Source organism: Sinocyclocheilus grahami, unplaced genomic scaffold, assembly GCF_001515645.1.
Source record: "Sinocyclocheilus grahami isolate Dianchi unplaced genomic scaffold, SAMN03320097.WGS_v1.1 scaffold7.1, whole genome shotgun sequence".
In the NCBI taxonomy this organism is placed as follows: Eukaryota; Metazoa; Chordata; class Actinopteri; order Cypriniformes; family Cyprinidae; genus Sinocyclocheilus; species Sinocyclocheilus grahami.
The window spans coordinates 3,119,693-3,146,516 of NW_015505186.1; the positions used below are offsets into that span (position 1 = coordinate 3,119,693).

Genomic DNA, 26,824 nt, shown 5'->3' on the forward strand with positions numbered 1-26,824 from the left:
CACCAGCGGTAGTTGGTCCATTGCCACAGCGGTGGTAAAAATCTGCCACCGTCACAGCCCTAACTGCAGCTTTAACTAAATATAGACAGAATTTTAACTAAAATATAAAACATTTAGAAAAATTAAAAAAAAAAAAAAAAGAACTAAAAATAAAAAAAATAATAAGATAATAGTAAAATGAAATGACAAATTACTGTAATCTATTGACAGTCCTAAATTTGATATATTCTCCACCAAGCAGGCAATAATAGACTGAATGAACAATATACACACACACACACATGTAATCTACTGACAGCCCTAATTTTGCCAAATAGGTGAGTACATTACTGACCACATCAGTTCCTTGGTCTATATAGCAAGCTTCCTGTGGGGCAGCGAGCAGCGGGACAAAGCCAGAGAGCATTTTGTCCTCCTCCAGCTGTAGGACTCGGAGTTCCTCGTCTCCTTCTCCATTTACATCAGCTTTATACAGCAGAACCTCACCATGATATACACGGGCCAAAGAGTTGCACAGATCTGCAAGACACTGCCACACATCTGGACCCCCCCTAGAAACACACAGTACCACATTACCACAACTCAGATGATTCAAATCAACACGGCCCTGAGAACGTAATGCAAGCAGGACTCACTGAATACTGCAGGGAGGAGGGTTCCACTTGTCTGGGTGGCCCAGCATCCAATCGGACCAGACCTTCATGCTCGGCAGCAGCTCTCTGAGGTCGGGAGGGAAGACAGACACCCGCACCATCCCTTCCTCATCATCCATTTCATCAAACTCCCCCAGCTCTTCTGCTGGGATAGGCTCTGGCAGAGACAAAAGGGAAGCAAACATTTAGACAAAGCTGCATAGGAGTCACAAATACTGAGAGTGACTTTATGCTGTCTATGTAGGCAGCACACAAGTGAAACAGCCACTGTCGACTCACCAGCAGGTGTTTCTTTTAGGAGTTCAGTGCAACGTTGCACAAGGAGACCAAACATAGCTAAACCAAGAGATATGGTCTGCTCCTCTAACACAGACCGAGTTTCACCTTGCCCTTCAGCTACGAGAAAGAGAGAAAGATTGAGAGGCACAGCAAAGTAAGAAGCAAGAGTTTCTTTTCAATGGACCAGACAGGATCTGCGGTCGGCCACTGATAATGTTGAATCTTTACCTCTGATCTGTGCATAATGGATGGTGAACATGTTAATAGTGATGATTTGCAGCATGCGTGTGCTACCAAGGGGGGAGGGGCTGTGCTGGAGGAGGGCCCGAAACTCCTGCAACACTCGACTGGCTACAGCAGGAAAACTCTCCATCCTGAGGACCAATCACAATAATTATGCAAATGAGTACAAAATATTCTCAATAAAAATAATTTTCTGTGGTAATTATAAGCCTGTCATGTTTTGTTTTATTTGTTTATTTAATTTATTTATTTATTTAGGCTATTTCCATGGCAGCTCAATATAGAAATTAATCATAGTAACAATAAAACTTCAATCAAAATATTATATACAAAATGTAACAATATTTTCCATACAATATAAAGCTGCCCGATTCTAGATAAATTGAGAATCGTGATTTTTTTTGGTCTCTGATAGAGATCACTATTCTCCCACAATTCTGAACTAAACAAAATAATGTGACAAAATATTATTGTGTCTATTTAAAAGTGTTTCATTAATTTGAATGAATTATTAAACACTTTAATATGTATGTATTTAAAATATATTTAATACACCAATTTTTAATAGTAAAATATTGAAAAAGTGGTTTGAATGAATGATTCAATGACACACAAATACGTCACTTGTTTTATTACTGGATGAATCAGCATTTTTGAACAAATCTAATGATTCAATGACAAATTTTTAAGTCAATTTTCGCCCCCTAGTGGCGAAACAATGCAATCGACATAAACGTTATTTGACTAGACAGTTACTTTCAAAAGGGGATTTGCTCTATTTTGGCCGCTACCACTGATCTATAAGAGAAATTATATAGTATGCATTTATATAGATCAGTGGTCGCTACCGATAAATATCAATGTTTATATCTGAACTATAAACTTTCATCCCAGTATTTCTGTGATGATATGAATGACTGTAAGACAGAAATAATACTGTGTAGTTAAAAAAAGACTTGTTGGTGAAGCTGTTTCTTACCCAAACATGGTAAATGTCTGCTCTCTGTGTCAGCGGCAGCGCAAATGCAGATTTGAATGTTCCAGTATGATTTTTTTCAAAGATTTAATAGACATGGATGAATCGTTGTCATTTAAAAATGAAATAGCGATCTTTTAACGATTAATCGTGCAGCTCTAATACAATATAAAAAATATAAATTCAAAATTCAATTTTCATATTTGGTAGAAAATCTAAAATCATCCTAGAACAAGTCTTTTTAAACAATTACATCTCTGAATAACACACTTGCCAAATATAATTGAAGATTATATTCCAATCCAATATGTTTTTAGTTAGTGCTGTAAATTGACTAGTTCTGATCCAAAAGCATGCCTTTCAGGAGCTGTTGCTTACTATACATAATCTAGGATCTCTTCCAAAATCAGCCCTCGGCGTTCTCAATATGATTAGACTAGATAATAACTTTTGGACCCACTTTATATTAGGTGGCCTTAACTACTATGTACTTGCATCAAAAAATGAGTACAACGTACTTAGGTTAGGGACAGGTTTGGTGGTATGGCTTTAAGGGTGGGTTAAGGTGTTAGGGATGGGTCAACAATTAGAAATGTAATTACATGCAGGTATTTTTTTAAATATGAGTACAATGTAAAAACAAGTAAGTGCATTGTATCAAAAGATTCATTTAAATGTAAGTAGACAGTAGTTAAGGCCACATAAAAGTTAAGTGGGACCTAACTTTCAATGTCAAAGGTCAAATTAACAGCAAAACAACGCAGTCAAAATGGATGTTTACAACAAATCTGTTGACATTAAGACTTACCCTACTTTAGTGAACAGCTTTCCATGAGCATGCAGGAAACTCAAAATAAACCTCTTGTTGAGCTGTAAAGAACAGGACAGAAAAATGTAAGGAAAAGAGTCATTTAACTGTTTAGCTAAAATTATTGTAATTATAGCGACCGTTCATTGAAGTAAAAAATAGCTAATGTTTTCCTCCTCAAACCAATAGGTGTGCACAGTCACCAAGACTCAACACAAACAAAACAATCCGAAAATTGACAAACTCGCCACAGGATGAGCACCTTGTTTAGCTGATCAACCTAAAGCGCTCTCATTTAATTAAATCAGTGTACTGCCTGAAGAAGCGGACTCAAAACAACCTGCTAACCCTTACAAAAGACGAATGGTGGGGTGGAAGAATTCAACTTTCTTAAAGTGTAAGTGTGCATTTGTTGCTGACGTGGGCAAATATCCAAGGTTACCAAAATGACGGGTGCATCACAGCACAATGATGCCCATTTCTGCCACTTATGGGTGACTCATAGTCAGCCTCATCCTGTGCGACTCATAAACAACTCAACGTGACCTCTTTGGCTCTCCTAATGTGCGCGTGTGTTTGTACGTGTGTCACACGTGTGTGTGCCCGCTTTTTGAAACATTTGTGAAAACATTTGCGTGGCTCAGAGGAATATGTCTTGCCTTAAGTGCAATAGACACTTAAAATTATTGTATTGGATAAATTACTTAAAATTAGATGTTTCTTGATGGATGTTGTTTTAAAAAAATATTAAAAAGTATCTGTTTTTTAGCGGATGTATCCGCAATGGTGGCATTTTATTTAGTCATTTCTCTGAAGCAAAGCTCTCAAACAGATTGAACTGCGAGCACAGCAAATGACACGTGTTTACATAAGCACTCACATCACTGGGACTCAGAGTTCCTAGCTCTCCGTCCTGCTCGGAGTCTTTGCCCGATTCACTGCCTGTCGGACGAGAAGTGCCCGGATGCCCGGTGGGACGTATCCAGATCTCCACTCGGGTGGCGTCCTCACCACGACGCCCACCTACATGACCTCGGGGACCACGGGTACCTTCATCGTCTTGCTTCTGTCTACGTTCAATCTGGTCAGCCTTGGTTAGTAGAGAAGAACAAATATAAACTAAGAATATTGAATATAAGTATAAGAAACACTAAGAATATTGAAATTTTTCAGCTGCACACTAGAGCCGGGACGATATAGCTAAAAAATGTATCAACGATATGATGTTTCATATCGTTCGGTATCGATAATTATTGGTATTTTTTATAACCTTTTTAAAAGCAAAAAGCAATAGAATTGTTTTTTATTTATTTAACCACTGTATTTATAATTATCAATTTATTGAGACAGACAACAAATATTTTTGGTTTTAACAATCAAACACAAAAATGTAATATCTAATTTCTGATGTTTTATATGCAGATTAAATAGGTCTTTATTGTATAGGTCTAATTGTCTCCCGAGGCCACAAAAGGGCGCAATGAGCAAAATAATGCAGCGCATTTAGCAAGTAACTCTATAAAAACGTGCATTACGTCTAAATTAACTCATAAAAATCAAATATAATTTTGTAAATTGCATAAACAATTATGAACAAAACAGCATCATGTATTTATGAATTGCTTAATCCAAAGAGCCAAAGCGCAACTAACACAGACTGCATTTTAAAACATATGAGACGCAGTGAAAAGGAATAAACCTACACAAATTCGTGACGTGTTTTCTAAAAGTTTTAACTGTTTTAACTTTGCATGACTTTCTATACATCTCTTCTCTGAGACGCGAGTGCAGCAGTCATATTTGTCCGTCTAAAAAATGCGCTAAATTTGCGTTCTGTGTGAATGGCTTGGTGTCGGTTTTAACCCAATTAAGATCTTCGCCGCATTGAGCTTCTATATTTCTCTAATATTTTGAATGAATAACGCTGCAGCGGCGCGTCTCGTGGGCTAGACTAACAAAACATTCAAATGCAACACTGTCACTTACATCATCATCACCGCATCTCGCGCGCCACTGATGACACTCCCTGATGCACAGCTAACATTCAAATGCAAATGTTTATTTTAAATTCGACTAATATTCATACTTTATTCACAATCTCCTCATCGTAGGCAGGCACAGCACTCATTTCAGCATGTGTTCATGTTTGTGTGTGCTGTCTCTATATCGAACATTTTTTCTATCGATATTGAAGGTGTACTGTCGATAAGTATCGATACCGTTTTATCGCCCAGGCCTACTGCACACCCAATATTGTTTAATATTTCCATTACTATTTAAATTGAATTAAATCAAAGCTGGATTATTCTATTTGAGCAGCAGCATTAAAGTGCATACCTTGCGCTTGGCTTCCTCGAACAGACTCATCAGACTCTCCTTGGCTGTGAGGATTGGGTTACTGGCGGCTAGACTACGCATGTAATAGTATACAGCATCCAGCTTTCGCTTCTAAATGAGAGATGAGAGGAGAAAGAACTAATTTAACTTTAATTTTAAATGTCATCATATAAGCCAATATCAAACAAGCAACTCATAATAAACCTAAACCTCATAATAATAAAAAAAAAAAAAATATTTTGAATATCAGTGCAAGTAACCAGTCTTAACATTTTTAATTAAAATGTAAATATTCTAACCCTTAATCTAATAAAAATTCTGTTATGCTGAATTCTCACCGTATACACTGCTAGCAGGGGACTACGCATGTAATAGTATACAGCATCCAGCTTTCGCTTCTAAATGAGAGATGAGAGGAGAAAGAACTAATTTAACTTTAATTTTAAATGTCATCATATAAGCCAATATCAAACAAGCAACTCATAATAAACCTAAACCTCATAATAATAAAAAAAAAAAAATATTTTGAATATCAGTGCAAGTAACCAGTCTTAACATTTTTAATTAAAATGTAAATATTCTAACCCTTAATCTAATAAAAATTCTGTTATGCTGAATTCTCACCGTATACACTGCTAGCAGGGCCAGCTGATTGTAGGGTCTTCCATTTTTTGGAGCAATCTGTTGAGCTTTTAGATACCAACTGCACATGAGGAAAAAAAAATGTAACACTGAAATACAAAAACTTAATTGATGTCGTTGTCATTGGAAAATTTATGAAAAATATATTCATGCTGTGCTAATTTAATTTATACAGTATAATATAAACAGAAGCACATGTATGTATACTGAAATAGCATACTATACTATAAAATACACTTTTTCTGTTTAATGTGGCCATGACAGAATTACCTGCGTGCCTTCCCGTAGTTAGCAGAGTCACTAGCCTGTTCACGATATCGTGCGATATCCCCCTGACAGATCATGCAGCGCTGGGCACTGATCAGAGCATACTTCACCTGCAACAAGATAAAGTGGATTCACACTTGTTGAATGTGCTCAACAATAGCAGAACTAACTGTCAAGGGCCTGTTACAACTAACTCTATAAGACAAGAAAAACACTACAGGTGCATCTCAATAAATTAGAATGTCGTGGAAAAGTTAATTTATTTCAGTAATTCAAATTTACATACTTTCCAGAAGGCCAACAATTCACTAAAAATAATTTTTTTTATTGGTCTTATGAAGTATTCTAATTTGTTGAGATAGTGAATTGGTGGGTTTTTGTTAAATGTGAGCCAAAATCATAACAATTAAAAGAACCAAAGACTTAAACTACTTCAGTCTGTGTTCATTGAATTTATTACACAATAACACAATTTGAGTTGAATTACTGAAATAAATGAACTTTTCCACGACATTCTAATTTATTGAGATTCACCTGTACAATGAGAAGTTGCTTAAAGGGCTTTGTTGTTGCTGGGCACATACTCCTAAGTAATTCATCACATGATAGTACTAAAAAACACAAGGAGCGTACCGTCTTGCGTAGAGGTCTTGCTCGTATAGCCATACAGTCCATATAGTCCTCCAGCTTGAACTGAAATACAGTCTGCAACTTCTGTAGCAGTGAATCAAAAAATAATGCCCCCTAGGGAAAAAAATAAACATTGTATCTTAACATCCTGTCACAAATTGATTATATTACAGAACGATGCTATATAAAATCATACAAAAAGTTTTTTTTCACAATTTTATTCTTCCATAAAGACCAGTGAATATTTAAACAATCGCATATGTAAAGCCAAAGCACATTTTGTAAGTCGCTCTAGATAAGAGCATCTAAACCTAACTACCATTCAAATGTTTAGATTTGATAAGACTATAAAAATATTTTTGAAAGAAATCTATGTTCCAGCTGCATTTATTTGATTAAATTGTGGTAAAACAGTATTATTGCAAAATATTTATTTATAATTTAAAACAACTGTTTTCTATTTTAATTACATTTTATTTTAAAATGTAATTTATTCCTGTGATGGGAAGCTGAATTTTCAGGAGCCATTATTTGAAACTGTGGCATTTTCTTCTTAATTTTTTTTTTTCTTGAAGAATAGGAAAGATCAAAATAACATTGTTTATTTGAAATATTTTTTTTGGAACATTATAAAACGTCTTTAACCAATTTATTGCATCCTCACTTAATAATAAAATAGACAATGACAAGGACTTTCATTAAAAGGATATAGATCACACTGTGCATATCTACCTCTTCCAGTATGGTCATGAGCATGGTTTTTATCTGTGGGGCTGTGTCTGATGTCTGGTCCTTCAGTAGCTGCCTAAACCTCTCTATCACCTGGTAAAACACATTCTTCCACAGAGCCTGATCCAGGTTTTGAGAGTCTGAGAACTCTATGTCTGTCAAAATCACCCGCTCATACAATGTCAGGAGTTCAGCTCTGCATAAACAACAGAAGAAATAGAAACATGTTAGAGAACAAGTTCAACAAAGTTCAGTATTACTAACTGTAAGACTCTAATACAACAAATCTTTCCCATGCAATATGTTCAAAATTCAATACACACCTGAGCTGGGCCATCCTCTCCAATCCTTCCTGGCTCAGTCGTTCCCGGGACAGCAGGTTACTGAGTTGGAGTTCCTGACTGTCAGCCAGCCGAAGAAACTTTCCCAGCTCTCCTCTGGTCTGCACCTCTGCCTCTTCTGGAGTGAGACCAGATCCAGCTGGAGAGGGATAACCTGGCCCACCTTGCCCGTAGGGTCCATAAAAAGGTGACATAGAGGTGGGATACATCCCATTGGAGCCGGGAATTTGGTAGGGAACGTGATAGGGGTAAGGATAGCGTGGCGGGTTGTTTGGGGAATTGGCCGATAGTGGATAGCAGTAGGGATTGTCGGAATTCTGGAATTTGTAGTAAGCGATGGCAGCAGCTTGCTGGTTTTGAAAAAACTCGCCCTGTCGGACAGGAGGACTTCCTGTGGTCTCGTCATCAGTGTCCAGAAAGTTCAGTGGCCCGCATACACCCTGCTGCAAGTACAAAGTCTGCTGGAGAGTTGTATGCTGGGATTGTTGGCTTGACACTAGTGCTGGTTTCTTATCCGGGTTATTTGGGTCCCAAAGGCGTCTTGTCCCTCCTCCACGGCCGCCTCTTCCTCGGCCAAGACCCATTCCTCCTCTCATTGCTCCAAGCTGAGGCCCTGGCTCTGGGGTCAAAGTTAGATCAGTGTGGGCAGGAAGCACCAGGATGCCCCTCCCACGACCTCTAGGGTTTTTTCGGCTTGCTTGCTCCTCGCTTGAATTCTTGTCCAAAGAAACTCTCAAAATTCCTCCTCGACCGCTAGATGCAGGTGCTCTTTGCCCTCTTCCGCCCCCTTCAGGACCTTTGTGGTTGCTCTTGGCTTCGTCAGCAACTCTACCTCGTCTATCTTCTTTCTCCCACACCTCATTTTCCTCCAGTGAATCTGTGGAAGACAATGTCCGTGCCGTCCGTCTCCTCGGGCGGCCCTGGCTCCCTCGGACAAACTCCTTCTGTCCAGCAGTCTTCTCCGCAGTGCGTGTCGCCAACTGCTGACCCTCCCCTCTAAGTCTCTCAGCTTCAGCCAGACCATCCATGCTGGTCCCGCTACTGGCCGAACTCGTGCTGTAGGTGCGGTTTCGAGGACGCCGGATGTCTGACTGAGAGTATCGCTTTGAGGCAGAATTGACTCTGTTTGAATCGGTTCTCTCAGATGGTTTTCCTTTCTCTTTTGGCCAGTTCCCTTGTTTTTTTTCATGGTTCATGTTCTGGTCACTGCTCACCTCTTTTCCGCCAACATTTCTCTGCTTTTTTCCTTCAGGCTGATCTGCTTCTGAGCCTTTTCCTCCTCCTTCCCCTTGCTCTTTCTTGACAAAGCCCTGGTTGTTACCATTTTCCCTTCCTCCTCTGGATTTCCCATTACCCCTCTCCTTTTTTTTGTCTTCTCCAGTCACTTCATTCCCTCCACCTGCTTGGCTTCTTCGCCCTTCCCCACTAGGTTTTCTCCGGTTTGTACCATCCTGCCCAGCTCCATCTTTGCTTTCCTCAAACCCTAAATGGAGATTGCTGACTTTAACCGTGATACTCTCAACATTATTTTCATTTCTGCTTGCAGAAAGGGAGTCTACAATTCCCTTTGACTCTTGCTTTTTCCTGCCATCTTTCCCTCGCCTGTTTCTATGCTTTTCCTCTTTCTCACACTTAATAATTGTTTCAGCAGATTTCCCACTCACTTCTTCCTCCTCTCTCCTTCGATCCCCATTTAATTCTTTGCTCACCCTGGTCTCTTTGTGTACTTGAGACCTTCGCCCCCCTGGCTGATATATCTCACGGTCAGGTTTACGCATCTTTCGTGACTGCTTCGGTGATTTGTGTGTACCAGCACCTTCAATGCTTTTAACAGCATTTCCATCCACAAGTTGGTGGTTATTGTTGCCTACATGTCCTTTAGTGTTATGATTTGCTTCAGGCTGGCTGTGATCATTTGGAAACTCTCCAGTGCTTACATGAGAGCATCCAGGACTGGTAGCTGAGCCATCAGGCATTTTGGTGTCATTACCAAAAACACAATCGTCCGGTGGTTGCATGGGGTCTGAGCCGGCTCCTTCTGCCCTGTCCTTATGTCTGCGTGGATGGGCAGCACCAGGTTTATACCACTGCAAGTCTGGACGTTTGCTGTCTCGTTCCCGGTGCTTCTTACCCTCCTTTCGCAATTCTAAGAAAAAGATGACAAAAACAGAAAACAAATATTTTATTAATTGCCTGAAGAGTACATTAGGGCGGTTCATAGACTGCCCTCAACAATATTCACAGGGCCCATGGATAAGGATTAAGGACTACATTTTGTTTTTTTATTTCTTTACTCACAATTTCTGCCTGATAAAATATTTTAGAGCTTGACATACCTAAAAAAACTCATATTCATTCTAAAAATTGTCATAAGATTTCATTACTTTTCCAAGTCTAAAAATCACACTTTTAAAATTAGACTAGCTCAATTGCCTGAAGAGTACATTAGGGCGGTTCATAGACTGGCCTCAACAATATTCACAGGGCCCATGGATAAGGATTAAGGACTACATTTTGTTTTTTTTATTTCTTTACTCACAATTTCTGCCTGATAAAATATTTTAGAGCTTGACATACCTAAAAAAACTCATATTCATTCTAAAAATTGTCATAAGATTTCATTACTTTTCCAAGTCTAAAAATCACACTTTTAAAATTAGACTAGCTCAAATATCTAGGTTGTCCTTGTCCAAGAATGTGAGAATGTGCAAATGAGAATCATTTAAACTGCTTTGTGAGAATTACATCACTAAAATGAAATAATTTCTATTAATTATTTCCTAAAAATAAATAAATAAATGGCTAAACACATGCATTGTACAAAAACTGGGCCGAGCTTAATGAGCATATGTTTCAGAAATTGATTTACAATCATTACATGCACTTCTTTATAAATGAGGCTCCTGGTTCCTAAAAGTAAAAAAGCTAAGGAACTTATTGAAAAGGTGAATTAAAATAATAAATATCTTGATTTCTCAGTTCTTTTGGCTTAAAATGTTTTTTTCTTATTTGAAAGGCATCCTGAGGCTACCTAGTGGGCACACTGGTTGAGAAATGCTGCATTAGGGAAATGTCATAAATTTTAGGAAATGTGTGTTATTTATACTACTTTATTAAAGATAGAAATATCACAACATACAATGCTTTTGTTGATAAAAAAAAAATCCAAGACCAAATTGCTGTTGCTATGGCATCGGTGGAAAATAACCTGTTGCATGTGCACTGTAACAAGCCAACCCAGTAATATACGTTGACTACAAACACAGACCGCAATAATCAAGTTACGGTATAAAGTTAAAGAGCTGGCGTTGGATAGCAGCTTATTTATAAAATCTTCCTTTAAAATAAATATCTCATTCAACAACCAGTCGCCTTCAAAAACCAATATAACAGTTACTTCTGTAAACAAATAAAAACGCGTGTCACTTATATGGGTGGCTTAGGTTATATGGCACTATTATTATATTATAACTTTGAATACATTCCAGAAAAACACGCAAGAGATATTAAATGCTTTCAAAACAAGCGCCGTTCAACCCACATGAACGACGACTGTTGTTGACAGTTATGCTAGCTAGCTATTAGCAAACTGAACCCCAACTTTAACGTGACATGTCAAAATAAGGCTTGTCTTCGACTACTACCTTTCTTACGTTGTTATAAACATTTAGAGAGCTCCTAACCTTTTATACTGTCGCCGTGTGTGGTGAAATTCGACGCTTCTGCACGTAGCTCCGCGGCTGAAATTCGTACTCTTTCCAGCTCGTCCGCCATTTTCGTCAGAACCAAACACATACACACGGCGACTTGGTAGGGCCAAAAAGCCATAAAGCCAAAACGCGTTCATAAATCCCGTCATAATGCACAATTTCTTCATAATTACAATAAGGCAATACAACAAAAAGGGGATCCAAAGAACCGAGCATAACACAAAAAACGGTTATTAAAATAAAACAACAAATGAAAACAAGAACTTCTATTTTTTAAACGGATAGTTTTAAACACATAAATGAAAATTCTGTCATAATTTCCTCACCTTCAACTTCAAGTTGTTCCAAACCTGTAAAAGTTTCTTCCTTCTGTTGAGCATAAAATAAGCTGTTTTAAATAATGTGAGTAACCGAACAGTTGACGGTAGCCATGCATTGACTTGAGGAAGAAAATAGACGAAGTCAGTGGCTACCGTCAACTATGTTCATACAGATTTGGATCAAGTATCCCTTTGATGAATTAAAATGAACAATTAATCAACCCCCCCCCCCCTTTTCTTAATTAACTCAAATATTTACAGCAATTCCAGAATTATTTTTGAAAAACAGTATGGCTTTGTTTGAAGGAACTTACATTTATGAATAGGCTAGGCTATACCATTTCAACCCAAATAAAATAAAAATGAAATGTCTACATATTCAATTATCATTTGTATCCTCTATAATCTGAATAATGAAAAAATACAAATTAAATGTGATTTTTAGTGATTTCGAATAATCAAATATAAACCCTTTTGACAAATCATATAGGCCTATGTAATTATTATGCATTTTTTTATTAATTAAATGATATTTATAGTTATATTTCACATCAGATAAAAAATAGTATGGGTGTATAATTATAAATATTATTTTGGGAGAGAGAGCAAGTGAGAAAGAGAAAACGTGGAAGGACACAAGAGAGCCAGCCAGCTCACACTGATGTTGGAGTAAACATCTCCATTTCCCTAGCAACATGGCATCAGCCAAGCATTTAAAGGGCCAGGAGCCCAATTCCCCTTTTGTCTGAATTTCTTATTTATGGAAGTACTTCCTGTCAGCTCCACAGGGCGTAACAACACCTCCCTGATAGCACACATACGTCGTTCAGATGTCGAGGTGTGCGTTTTCATCTGGAAATATTTTTTGCTCATGTGCATTATGTATCTAAAACATTTCAAGTTGGAATCATTTATGATTTACAGTGCATGTGAATACATTTTTTTATTTATTAATTAAAGCCAGTATGCATCCTATATTAAAATTGTTGCATATAATGCTATATTGCACTCTCAGAAAGAAGTACAAAAACTGTCACCAGGATGGTACCTTTTCAAAAAGTACACTTTTGTACCTTCTTCAACCCTAAAGGGTGGATTTTAGTATATTAAATATACATATTAATAACATATATGCACATTTTGAAAGTGTACCAGCCCAGTGACAGTGACATTTTGGTACTTCAATATATACAGTAGTACAGAAAGCTTACCTTATAGTAATCTTTCAGTACTACTGTAAATATTGATGTACCATATAAATTCCATTCATACATCACGAATGGAATTTACAGGGTACTCCAATTAATACCAATTTATAAACATGTCTTGTTTCAAAGCATTATAATAGCACGCATACTGCATACTCCTAAAAATAAAGGTTCCAAAAGGGGCTTTGATGCCATAGAAAAAACGTTTTTGGGTCCTCAAAAGAACCTTTCAGTGAACAGTTCTTAAAAGAACCATTTTTTCTTAGTGTGAAGAACATTTTAAAAATCCAAAGAACCTTTTTTTCACTATAAAGAACCTTTTGTGGAATGGAAAGGTTCCATGAATGTTACCGTTTCTTCATGGAACTATAGAAGGAAACGAAGAACCTTTATTTTTTGGTGCCATGTCCAAAAATCTTGTTAATCTTTTTAATACTTAATACTGATACTGAACTGTGATGAACTGATGAACACTGGAAACTGCCACTGATGTTTCATTGCTGCACTATGCTGCAGGTAAAGTAATACTGAAGGACAGAAGCGAGGGAGGAGGAGGGGGAGATGAGATATCGAGGCGGGAGGAGGGAGAACGAGAGCAGAGCAAAGACTCAGAATACAGATGAGCAGAGCGGAGGTGGGAAAGGCTGGGAGTTTTCTGCAGGTGAATTCACAACACCAGGGGGGTTTTCCTGCCCCCTCATTTATCCATCCCTCTCCCTCTCCCTCTCTCTCACACACTCCTGTTCTCTCCCCCACTCTCCCTTGGGATGTAAAGGGGAAGTAGGTGATCGGCTGAAGGCAACTTTTTAAAAGTAACGAGAGAAGAGGTGGATGATGGTAAAAGGAGGGATGAAGTGGTCCAGGTGACACACAAGGAAAGAGACAGTGATTAATATGAGAGAATTAAATGAAGAGGTGGAGAAGGTGCAGCAGGAACAATGAGCAATGCAGAGATAATGCAGTGAGAAGAACCAGGAGGGAAGAAGAAAATGAGACATAGGGTTGAAAACCATGACGTTTGAGATTGAGAGGGTATATAGAACCTGTGACGTATGTATCCCAATAACCTCAAGCCTCCGAAAGCTTCTTAATGTTTAATTCACATTAACAGCTCTTGGGAGGAAGAAGAACAGAAGACGAGAGATAGAGAGACCGAGAGAGTGAGACAGAGAAGAGAGAAAGAGAGGATAGCAACAGAAATGCTGGACTTCCCATGAAGCAAAAGAGTGAGGAAGTGTGTTTAATTTACAAGCTACTCAAATATGCACTAAATGAGGAAGAAACAACTTTGCTTAACTCAAATATTAAATATGACATCAATTATTCATGGTATATATACAGCGGGACCCAAAAGTCTGAGACCTAATTTTCTGTGTTTAATATATACAAATATATACATTTAACCCTTCAGAAATAATGTCTGATTATTATCAATGTTGAAAACAGTTGTGCTGCTTTTTTCATAATCAACTTTCAAACATAGACAAAAATAACATATTGCCAATAATTTGACAGTCTGACAAAAAAGGAGAAATACATAAATAAATAAAAATAGAATAGATATAAATCTAAATACTTCATAATTTTGAGGAATTATTCAAAACTTTGGGGTAATATTTTTAATCAAGGATGAATTGATCAAAAGTGAAAGTAAAGAAATGTATAATGTTACAAATATATATATATATCAAACATATGATTTAATATGATATATTACACTACTGGACAAGACGAAACAGCTGCACATTTTCTCCTTTTACACTGCATTCTGTACCTTATGTATATTGTACTTTCACTGCATATTGTGTTCTTCTGTCTGCAATGCTAGTGGATGACGCACCCAAGATTTCTCTTTTGCATATATAGTGCAGTGATTTAATATCTATCTTGTTAAATGAATATCACATCTGTTGACAGTTATTGGTCACACTGTGGGATTCACAGCGGTCCAGATTATTCTTTTGATGTATAATGAATGAACTTGTATCAGAGAGAGAGTGTGTGTGCATGTGTGGATGTGCGGGGCAATATGGGCGGGTGTGGTAGGAGGAACAGAAATGTGTGCATTTGGGGGTCTGAAGGTATGTGTGTGTGTGCGTAAATGAACACGCGGGGGCGGACGGGGTTTTACCAATCAGAACCCACTTGCCTCTCACTAGTCCTTCTTTTTCACTCGTTCTCTCCGGCAAACCTCATTATATGCAAGTCAGCCTAGCAATCAGAGAGAGAAAACACAAACTGGGCTCAGGCATGCAGGGATTTCTGCATGAGTCAGAGAGAGAGAGACGTGGTGGGTGGGAGGGGGTGAAAAGAGAAGGGAGGCAGAGGATAAGGGAGGGGTGTGGGCTTTTTTTGTATTGATCTGAGTGCATTCTGTGTGGCGAATACAGAGCGAGACACACAAAAAGAAAGCGAGAAGGGAGACAGAGAGGGAGGGAGCAGTTACTGTCTCCAGACATCAAGTCTCGCATTTTGAATCAATCTTCAGAAAATTCTGATATCGTTTTCGGTGTCGCTAGCAAATTGAGGAACATCTGCAAATGTGGGGAGAGAGAAACATTACAGTGACAATGTGGAGAGACACGCGAAAAGCAGGGAGAGAGAAAAGGGAGGGAGGTGACAGTTTCTGTGGGGGCGAATACTTTGGAGAGGGAGGAAGAGAGCAGGATGAGAAGGGTGGGCGGAAGTGACAACGAAATAGAGAGCGAGAGAAAGAGAGAGAGAGGAGATAACAAAATTCAGCATCTCTTCTTGTTATTTTTAACGAAAGCTTTAACACAACAGCACATTGCAAAATATGCCCACACATGACCAACAATCTGTCGAATTCCTTTTTTAAATCATCCATGCATACATTTTCATTCACATGAATGATCTGTGCTATATAATCCTGCATCTGTATGTTTTAAAACAATGACATTTGGAGATCAGGATGTTCTTGAAATGGAAAATAAAAAAACTCACAGCTGGAAGAAACTCATAAACAAATAGGAATCAACTAAGCAATAGATGGAGGGATGCAGAGAGTAGGCTGGGATGACAAAAAAGGAGCTCCTGATGAGGAGATGGGCCTCTGAAAATAGAAGCGGAAGTAAACGCAGCCTCCCAAAGACTCTTCCCACTCAGCGTCTAAGAGAGTTATTTTCTGTCCTCTGCTCTGAAATAAAAGAAATTGAATCCAGCAGTGAGCTTCCTGCAATTGGTGATGCGTGCATTTCTCTCTAAATTCAAAAAAGAAGGCACGTGTTCACTCGAAATGCCCTGCTGTAGTTCAGAAAGGGGTCTGTGAAACAACTAGATTCATGTTTTATTAAAGAAACGGGATTTCCAAAACCGCAGAGCTACTTTTGATACTGTTTGAATATTGCAAAATGGCTTGCGTCAAAAGGTCTAATTTCTATCTATCTATATCTATATATTCAAAGTTGTATAAACAAGTGCACACAATTAAAATGGCATATATATTTAGGCAAGGGTCAACTAAATAATAAATGTTGATTTTAACAGAAAGGTTGAACTGTGTTCTCAGGACGAGGGTAGATTTAATTTCATGTCAGGCAGGGCCAAGTAGTGTAGTTTTATATAACTGATTCATTAAACTACCTGTAGGTTTGTATAGACCTCAGGGTAGCACCAATTCTGGGAGAGAGGGACAGAATTACAGCACATTCAATGGATTGTACCAATACCAGTTGTTCAGCTGATTGTTCAAATGTCCCTCTGAAAAAAAAACTTTCACAAGACAAAACTCCATAACCGTTTTGAAAGTTGTAAGTTGTGACAATTACATGATGTAGGACCTTTATACCATTGTAAAGGATGCATCTAAAACCACATACTTCCCTACTATATAGTAGGTGAAAACAGTATGTGACAAAAGAGGCATGTCTGAATTCACAGTACTTATAAAAGAGTAAACAAAAAGTACCTAGATTTCCTGTGAGATTCTGAAGTGGGCATACTATAAACACTGAGGCCATGGGAGAGGATTCATGGATGGCAGTGAAGCGGCGCAACTGATGCTGGTAGGTCATGTGATCTGTCAACATGACAGATATAGTGTGTCCAGATTACATTTACAGCGGGTAAAATAAGTATTGAACACGTCACCATTTTTGTCACTAAAAATATTTCTAAAGGCGCTGTTGACGTGAAATTTTCACCAGATGACGGTAACAACCCAAGTAATCCATACATACAAACAAAACAAAACAAATAAGTTCAGAAATTAAGTTATGTGTAATAATGGAATGACACAGGGAAAAAGTATTGAACACATGAAGAAAGGGAGGTGCAAAAAGGCAAGGAAAGCCAAGACACCAGCTGAAATCTATCAGTAATTAGAACGCAATCATGCCCCTTGTCAATGGAAATTAATATTAGCTGGTTCAGTCCCAACACCTACAGTACCAGGATGATGAAAATTAAACAAATTTCAGCAAGACAATGATCCCAAACACAGCCAAGGTAACTCTCAATTGGTTTCAAAAAAAGAAAATGAAGCTGCTAGAATGGCCCAGCCAATCACCTGTCTTGAATCCAATAGAAAATAAGAACTAAAGATCAGAGTTCATAGAAGAGGCCAACAGAACCTTCAAGATTTAAAGACTCTGTGGAAGAATGGGCCAAAATCAGTTTCTCCATACAGGAGGCGTCTTGAAGCTGTCATTACCAACAAAGGCTTTTGTACAAAGTATTAAAGTGCAATACCTTTTCCCTGTGTCATTCCATTTGATTACACATAACTTAATTTCTGAACTAATTTGTTTCGTTTTATTTGTACGTATGGATTACTTGGGTTGTTACCGACATCTGGTGAAAATTTCATGTCAACAGCACCTTTAGAAATATATTTACTTTGGTGCAATTACATGCATAGTGCACACATACTTTTTAGCTGTTGCGAAGCAATTATGTATTCAAAATAAGTAGCCTACTTACTCAAGAGAGTAGCCTATATGTCGTTTATAAGTCTATCCCTTATGCTTCGTTTTCATCTGTTAAAATCGATATGGCGTCTGACATGATAGGCAGGTATTCATCGTGAAAATACTGTGTAGAGCGTGTAGTGTGGCAACATGACCATCTGTTGAAGCACAAAAGGTTAACGTGTGTTCCACAAATAGCATTTTTCCCCCCTTCGGCATAAATGTTTAGCCTAATACTTTTTCATTCTTGTGTGTCTATGCAGAAATTAATTCAAAAGTCCTCAAAAACATCGAAATATCTCTTTACTTGGTAGTAAAAAGGTTTATAAACGGGTCTTTTATAATAAAACATATATCGATGAGGCAAGCACAACACGCGTTCTTATGTGTGAGTTGGCAGCGCGTAGTTAAATTCAAGTTATTCTTGTTTAATGAATACGTTCTCTAATATAATGTTCTAAATAAGTTGATATGAGCACAGCGAGAGTTCGAAAAGCTGCACACTTCCTCAGGGACGTACCCTTTGCGGGGGCACGCGGTGTATTCCGCGGTCTTGATCATCCCAGGTTCAGGAGGGAGAATACGAGCTACCCGTCTGACACGTGCGTTACGTCTCAGGGTTCCCCAAATCACTTTCCAGAATTGGTCATGAGGACGTAGACTACCGGTTGTACGCGTTTGCGTGCTCTCGGCGCACTTCGAGATTTCAAATCGAGTATTGATTTCAGGAGGCTTATCAATCCTCTGCCGATTTGACTGCTTCCCATTGACGTCTCTCTGAATAACTAAACGCATCTCCTCGAGAATGATTCAGCGACGCGATCCGCAGAGAGCTTGTCGACGTTCTGCGCGGTATATGACTCAAATCGGTTTATTTCGACAGCTGAATGGCGGTCGACATTTCTGTCCGTTCTTGCTGGAAAAAGAGCGTCCGCACTGAAACGCTAGACTGTGGTAATCAAAGGGTGAACGGCGCGCGAGGAATCACGACTCACGCGCTCACGCAGGATAATACATATAAATCCAGAAATTTTATTTTCATTACACATGATTCATTATACAGTTTGAATATATTTTCACAAGTTTAATGAAAATAAAAGCACAACTAAACTGACACGTTACATTGCTGTTCAAGCTGCTCTTAGTATAGGGGAGACTGAGGGGTGCTGTAATACATTGTTTAACCGTCTGTAACATAGGTATTTTTGTGCTAAGTGTCTCAAACTTTGATATAATGTATATATATATATATATTAGTATGAAGTACAAAGAGGGCTGTTTTTACCACCTGTAACACTAACTGAAAACATCATAAGATGTGTTCATTTGTGGCACTACATCAAATTCACTTCTTCATTACTATTTTGAGCAAAAACTTGTTCATGATTACTATGCCATTCCCCATTCCCTATTCATTTTAAACATTTTAATTCAAAATGGTAATAAATAAATAAATTAAAATAACATAAAAAATATAACAAACAAAAAACAATATTCAAAAGCGCAAAAGACTAAAAACTCTAAAACATAACAGCACGTGTTTGTGTTTCTGCCATAGTTTTGGTAAATGGGGCCTATATACACGGTCATATTGTGTGCAATCTTGGGTCCAGTAGAAGTAGCCTACATTGGAAAGTGCTATAACTTGATCAGTCATAATATTTCTATGAAATTTTCTCAAATAGGTGAAAAGGTTGAGTGGATGTTATACATTTGTTGAAACAAGAACCTAATGATTCAGATGACATCTGAAATTATACATGAAGGTTTTGTGAATGTTATATATTGGTTTAAACAAGGGAACCTGATGATTCAGATGATAGTTCTGTCATTTAACATCCATTCATTCACAAGACAGATGAAATTATACTTTATAGCCTACTTGTATCTTTTTAAACTGATGATGTTAGAGGCTTTCCTGGTCTCCCCCACATCAAAACCAGACCAGTTTTTAATCATCATAAATGTATTTAGATACATTTTCAATCTTGAGAGTTTAACTGGAAGGTTCAGAAGAAGGAACAAGGATACACAGTCTATATATAATCATCCTGTGCTCGTCTAACTGAGCATTATGAGAATCCAAACTCTCCTTGGTCTTTATAAATAGCAGCCCCGTTGACAAAATTCCGTCAATGACGTAGTGCACGCGCGTAGTTGAGTAGGTGATGCTTTTTAGTGAATGAGTCCCCCTCCCTCTCCAGCTTACTAGTACTATCAGATCTCTATAAAAAGCCCACGGTAGATGGAAAAGCGCTTGAGAGCTGCTTGTTTCAACCAGGAAAAAGAAGACTGTCTACACTGACGAGTGTAGACAGTGGCCCATATGGAGACACTCGGGCGAGAAAAACTTCTCATTACGCAGTAGCTACACCGAGCCATCCTACTGGAGCGCAAACATCTAATAGACGAGGTACTAGAAAACGGACAGCCGTCAGAAAATCGACTGCATTTGACGAGGACTCCTATATTTCAAGGTAAGAGGGATTTGACACTGTTTGGTTGAAAATGGCACGGTGACAGCCCGTTTGTTCATTTAGAAATGACCCGAAGCTTGCCAGATACCCAAGTCCTAGAAGTTTTTTATTTCCCAGATAATCATTTTTATGCGTGTTTATTAAAAGATGTACGGCATATTGCAGACGACCTGAAACTTGCTGCAGTGTGACTCACTTTTTTCGCACGTGGGCAGCATGAAGACCCTTTAAAGAGAACAGTCTGTTGGACAATGCAGTTGATGCTGAAAAAGCTTGCTTTCACGAGTTAAACTAAGGAATATGATTTAAAAAAAAAAAGAGTATGAATTTGTGAAGCTACGATTTGTATTATTATTCATTATACAGCTGCCTCATTGTGCATCAACTTTTCGGGAATGACAGACATATGTTAATTTTTTGGGAACGTGTAGCCTATGTATTTATATATCGCGAAATAAGTCGATTACTGAATATCGTTCTACGTGAAGCATCTAATGTATAAAACCATCCCAATCTTCGCTGTAAACTCTCTCGTGAATGTGTGACACTGAGAGATTTCCGAGAGACGACTGTCGTCGTTGTTGCCAGGTCCGGACAGAAAAAAACATTTCAATATTAATTGAACTTTTAAAGTATTCCGTATAATAGGATCGAAATAAAAGAGTAGTTTTGTAGGAAAGGAACGATTTCTTCTTCCGTTCATCTGAAGATGTATTCTAAGCCTAAAAACAGCACATTTCTAAGTGGAAAACTGCTAGACATGGCAACACTCCGGCTCTCCTTTGTTTCCTGTTGATGTTCTTGTACCTCCACTAACCATCGTTTTATTTTTGCCGTTATATTCAACGAAGTGTTTTCTTGTTTTACCTCCCTCGTTCCTCCCCTCTTGAGTGTAGGCTATGTATGTATTCACCTTTTTTTCTACACAGATTCTGTGACGTGTATTCAGGCGTTGAAGTCAGGTCTGCGTCACTCTTGCGCACTTTGCAGATGATTCGTAGTCACCTACTGTAACCCTTTAAAGAGACAGCGCGCTCAGCTACAAACACACACAAGCGACTGCAGCACAATCCTTTTATTTTTCGCGGGGGTGTTAAAGAAGGGAGTGGGCGTCCGTTTTCATTCATTGATGATACCGTTATTCATTCTCCTTAAATTAATGAATGTACAACTGAATTAGCATAGCCAACGATACTAAAAACCAACATTTTAAGCTGAAATAAGTACAGCTAATTATCTTCATTCTTAAAGGAATAGTGCAACTACAAATTTAAATCCTGTCATTATTTACTCACCCTCATTTTTATTTAATTTTTTTAAACATGTGGAACTCAAAAGCAGATGTTTGGAGCAGAATAACACTTTAATTGTGTCTATGAGGGTGTCAGTTCATTATATTCTGCCTAACTTCTTTTCATTTTAGGGTGAACTATTTCTTTAAGTCACCATCTTGAAGCTTATTTGAGTAGGCTTTACAAGAAAATATCATTTCAGTTTTTCTACTTCAAAATTCCACATTCAATTCAATGTGCTATTTGCCATTTCTTTGTAATTATTTGTGAAATTTCTGAGTGAGAATTGTTTATACACCACATTTTCTTTTAAAGTAATAGTGCATTATGAAGCAAATTTTGAAAAAGATATTTGATAATAGCTTAATCAGTCATATATTTAACCAAAATGCTGTGAAATATATAGGATTACTATATTAAAAAGTTCATTCATTAGAATAAAGCAGAGTAAAGCTGTGTTTTCAGCACCATGGACAGCGGTTATTACTCTCAAGTCTACATCCTCCTTTCAGAACCAAATGCATTTAAGCAGTCTAACACTGGGCTGCCAGTAAGAGTCACTAAGTATCAGGTAATTTATGGAGAATAAAACATAATCGAAAAAACTTTCAGGAAATGGAACGACTTTCAAGGGGTTCAAGCCTGCATCTACGTCACTGACCCGGCAGCGAGGCTCACAGGAATCAATGTTCCTGAGAACATTCTGCTTGGGCAAACCAATGCCCTTTTTAATGAAATAACCCGTTATGCATCAGATTCATGGCCATATTCAATACGTATCATATAAAAGCAATATCTAACTCATCTAGATACGTTTGTTTGAGTTCTGCTGTGTTTTCTGTAACACTTCTCTTTAATTGCAGTAGCTGTTCTGTCTCTCCATGTGAGCTGAATTCTTCTTGGTGTTGCCCAGCATGAGTCTTTACCAGTATGCCAGCACTTCATGACCTTGGCTCTAGACTGCTTACTGCTTATGGAGTCCAACAGTACAGTAACAGTCTACAGTCATGGCTACTGAAGTCTGGCTCCAGCATCACTAATACAGAAGTGTATCATCTGTATAACTTAGGTTGTGATTGAAAAGGGAAGGCTGTTAAAATGCGCATGCACGCATTCATCAGAAATACTCGCCTGTGACGGCAAACAGTTGTGTATATCTGAGCCTGTATTGGGGGAGTCCTGTGCTATGGAGGCATGGCATTTTATCGAAACAAGCCAATAGGATCGCACTATTTCCAGTTACCATGCCAACACCCCCTCATCCCTACCTCTGCTGTCTCCATGGTGACCGTGGCTTTAGATTGTTACTGTAGCGTTGGCACGTGGTAACAGTCTACAGCCATGGTCGCCAAGGGGCAGGTGTTATATCGTCAACTGGAAGCATCAGAAATGATTGCGTGAAACCAGAATGCATGTGAAATTGTAACGCAGTGAGGATTTTCTAAGAAGCACTTACAGTAGGATTTGATTTGAGAAAGTAGGTCAAAGTCTGAATTGATTTATTTATATATTTCCCTTCTTCTGAAACTCTATTAAAAAACTCTTTCTGCCGATGTGAAAGTAAGCATGTTTTTCTCAGACTGAAGCATCAAAGCTACGTTGTGATTCTTGATTTGAGACCGAAAACTTTATTCTTTGCACAACATACATTAAAAACTTCAATAGATTGTAATTAAATCATGTACTGTACCAGAATATACAATTATTACTCTCTAATGTTTTCCTGATGGTTCAGTTTGTTCCCTGATGGCCAAGTGATTCATTCTAATGTGGAGTGCCAATGACTGCTCCTTTTTTCCAGACAATTTCCTGTGGAACAGGGAGAAGTTTCAATTAGGATAGAGTGACAGAATATGTTTAATGTGTAACTGATGAAAGCTGTATATTTGATTTTTTACCAATGACATTGCGGAGACATCTGGGACAGCAGGGCAGGTGTTTCAGTCAATTCAGTGAGTAATTAATACATATTAGCAGAGATGTGTTGTTTAAACGTGTTTTGATCTGCAGCAATTTAAAGTGGTGTGCACTAGGATATGGCCCAAATTAAAAAGGAAAATTCATATTCACGTTTAGCAGTCACATATCGCCCTCTGGAGGAGAGAGTTTGTAGTTGCGGAAAACAATCTGTAGGCCAGTGTTGTGTGGTACCATTGATGTAATAAAAAAATAATTATATTTAGAAATGTTTATATGAAAATGTGCGTAAATAAAATCTCAACATCCAATAACAATGTCCCCTGTTTTGGTTTTAATATTTTAAATGATGCTAGTTTTTAATAATTAAATATTTTATCTACATTTTAAGCATTTTTTGGATCATGGATCCAAGTTTAAAAAAAAAGATTAATGAATCTAAACCATGAAGATTTTTTATCATTTAGCAGACAACAATAAATAAAGGCAATTCCTACACATACATTTTGTTTTAAAAATATTTTCTCTATTGTTTTCTAGCTGCTGTAGACATACTCTTGGAACTTACTGAATATTGGTGTCTTTTTTGTATGATAACATTGTCACATTCCTTAATATTTTATAGCAGTTTTTTTAATTAATTAAATATTTTTTTATATTTTTTGCCCAGAGTTATTTACATTTTAAGCAGCTTTGGATCATGGATCCAAGTTTAAAAAATGCATCTAAACCATGTTGATCATTACATATTTTATCATTTAGCAGACAACAATAAATAAAGTCACTTCCTATACATACATTTGATTTAAAAATAATGAATTTTTTTTCTAGCTTCTGAAACTGCCTTTTGTATGATAAAGCTTCTGCCTTTTGTAGGATAAAGCTGTGATGATCCTAAATATTTAAAATTATGGCATTTTATTTTTTTTACGAATTAATTAAATAATTTTTAAATATTTTTGCCCAGGGTTATCTAAATTGTTAAGCATTTTTGGATCCAAGCATTATGGGTCTCCATTTGAATTTTAAATGTAATTTAAATGTAATTATTATTTTTTTTTAAATAAAATGAATGCAACTAGTCTAAACCATGTTGAACATTACATTTCATCATTTAGCACACAACAGTAAATAATGGCACTTCCTTGATTTAAAAAAGTTATCTATTCTTCTATGTTTTAACGTCTATACTATTAAGTTTACTCTCATATTTTTGCCCAGGGTTATCTAAATTGTTAAGCATTTTTGGATCCAAGCATTATGGGTCTCCATTTGAATTTTAAATGTAATTTAAATGTAATTATTATTTTTTTTAAATAAAATGAATGCAACTAGTCTAAACCATGTTGAACATTACATTTCATAATTTAGCACACAACAGTAAATAATGGCACTTCCTTGATTTAAAAAAGTTATCTATTCTTCTATGTTTTAACGTCTATACTATTAAGTTTACTCTTGAATCTTTCTGAAAATTGTTGCCTCATGTATGCTAAACTTGTGACATTCCTTATTTGTTGCTGAATGATTAAAAGTAAATGTTGATCTTCCAAAACAAAGTGAATACTTTGAAGAAAAAAAAAGCGATGAGAGGTCGATAGAGACTCTTTTCCCTACAAGTAAGAGACCATGTGCTGATACTTGAACCTCAGCACATAAACTCTTACTGTTCAGGGCTAAGGGCATCGTGCAGGGACGGACACACACACACACACACACACACACACACACACACACTGATTCACAGCCACTCTGAGAATTATTAATTACACATTCAGCCTCTAAAAGAAGATAAACTTGGCAGTGTCAGACCTTGAAACAGAAAAGCAGAAAAAATTATGTGACACAATCAGCAACATGTTTTTCCCTTATAAAAGTTTAAATTCTGTATTTTTAAAAATCTGATTTTAAGTTTTTTTTTAGATCAATAAATTCTATCCATTTTAAAAGGACAAAGACAAATTGACAAGGTGTGACACAATCAGCAACATGTTTTTCCCTTATAAAAGTTTAAATTCTGTATTTTTAAAAATCTGATTTTAAGTTTTTTTTTTAGATCAATAAATTCTATCCATTTTAAAAGGACAAAGACAAATTGACAAGATACATTAAAAGCAGTGATTAGAAATGTAAACTATAGTCTGTGATTTATCAGTTCCAATTCTACCTGACCCAAACGTGCCCCTGTAACAAATAGACGCACAAGAAGGAACAGCCAAACCACAAGAATTTGAAGGTTTTTGTCCAGAACAAACATATCCTCTTCACCAAAACCTTACCAATGATAACACAGAGAGTTCCTGCAGCTCAGAAAGAAAGAAAGATAGAAAGAAAGAAGACATGAGTTTGGGAAGTTGAGAAGTCAGGAAATTAACTTTGGCTTATGATACGCACTGTCCACATAAACAGGAAAACCATGAAGTGGCAGGACCGTGTGTTTGGATCAGGCTGGAAATAAATAATAAGTAACTCAAACCACACTCGGCTGGATGAATTCCTGAATTCCTGGTTATAAAACACAGCCTGGCCCTCTAAAAGAAAAAAAGCCAACATAGTAACAAAACAATCCCTCATCATCTCCTCACTTCAGAACATTAAACAGTTTTCAATGGAAAAATTCTTCGTTCGTCATCCTGTCTTACTTTTGTTTGTAAATATGGACCATGTGCTTTATTACACTGACATCATAGTTATTCTTTAGGTTAAATAACCTCCTTGGGAAACTCCCTCCACCTGCTTTGTCACTGCTGAGATCTGATTGGTTAGTTCGGCCACACCAGCAAAAACGGTGTCTTCGCAGTAACCTTTTCACCACAACAAAATTTCCTGGAATTAACCTTCATCTGCTCTTCTGGGAAACCTCATAAGTACCTTTCAGTCTTCTTCAAATATTAAAGGTTTTTGATCCACTCTAAAGCAACATTTCAGTCAGATTCATCGTATTATAATGGCTTAAGCTAGCCTGTGAATAAATGCATATACATAAGCATTTACAAATACACACACACACACATATATATATATATATATATATATATATATATATATATATATAACACACACACAC

General features: G+C 37.3%; 1 protein-coding gene and 1 long non-coding RNA gene across 2 annotated transcripts in view; one reads left to right on the forward strand and one right to left on the reverse strand.

Annotated features, from left to right (window-relative positions):
* Nucleotides 1-11,710, reverse strand: part of LOC107589291 (telomerase-binding protein EST1A-like) — a 17,051-nt gene extending 5,341 nt beyond the window's left edge. The window contains exons 1-13 of the mRNA XM_016277688.1: nucleotides 11,589-11,710; nucleotides 7,888-10,051; nucleotides 7,568-7,760; nucleotides 6,839-6,949; nucleotides 6,209-6,315; nucleotides 5,921-5,999; nucleotides 5,297-5,407; nucleotides 3,840-4,049; nucleotides 2,960-3,021; nucleotides 1,161-1,306; nucleotides 933-1,049; nucleotides 636-810; nucleotides 335-551 (exon numbers count right to left, since the gene is read on the reverse strand). Coding sequence (XP_016133174.1) covers nucleotides 335-551; nucleotides 636-810; nucleotides 933-1,049; nucleotides 1,161-1,306; nucleotides 2,960-3,021; nucleotides 3,840-4,049; nucleotides 5,297-5,407; nucleotides 5,921-5,999; nucleotides 6,209-6,315; nucleotides 6,839-6,949; nucleotides 7,568-7,760; nucleotides 7,888-10,051; nucleotides 11,589-11,700 — 3,804 coding nt within the window. The 5' untranslated portion in view covers nucleotides 11,701-11,710. The remainder of the gene's footprint in view (nucleotides 1-334; nucleotides 552-635; nucleotides 811-932; nucleotides 1,050-1,160; nucleotides 1,307-2,959; nucleotides 3,022-3,839; nucleotides 4,050-5,296; nucleotides 5,408-5,920; nucleotides 6,000-6,208; nucleotides 6,316-6,838; nucleotides 6,950-7,567; nucleotides 7,761-7,887; nucleotides 10,052-11,588) is intronic.
* A 13,259-nt stretch (nucleotides 11,711-24,969) lies between these two features.
* Nucleotides 24,970-26,300, forward strand: LOC107589335 (uncharacterized). Its single transcript, XR_001609666.1, has 2 exons — nucleotides 24,970-25,597; nucleotides 25,728-26,300. It is a non-coding gene; the product is annotated as an uncharacterized lncRNA (long non-coding RNA).
* The last annotated feature ends 524 nt before the right edge of the window (nucleotides 26,301-26,824 follow it).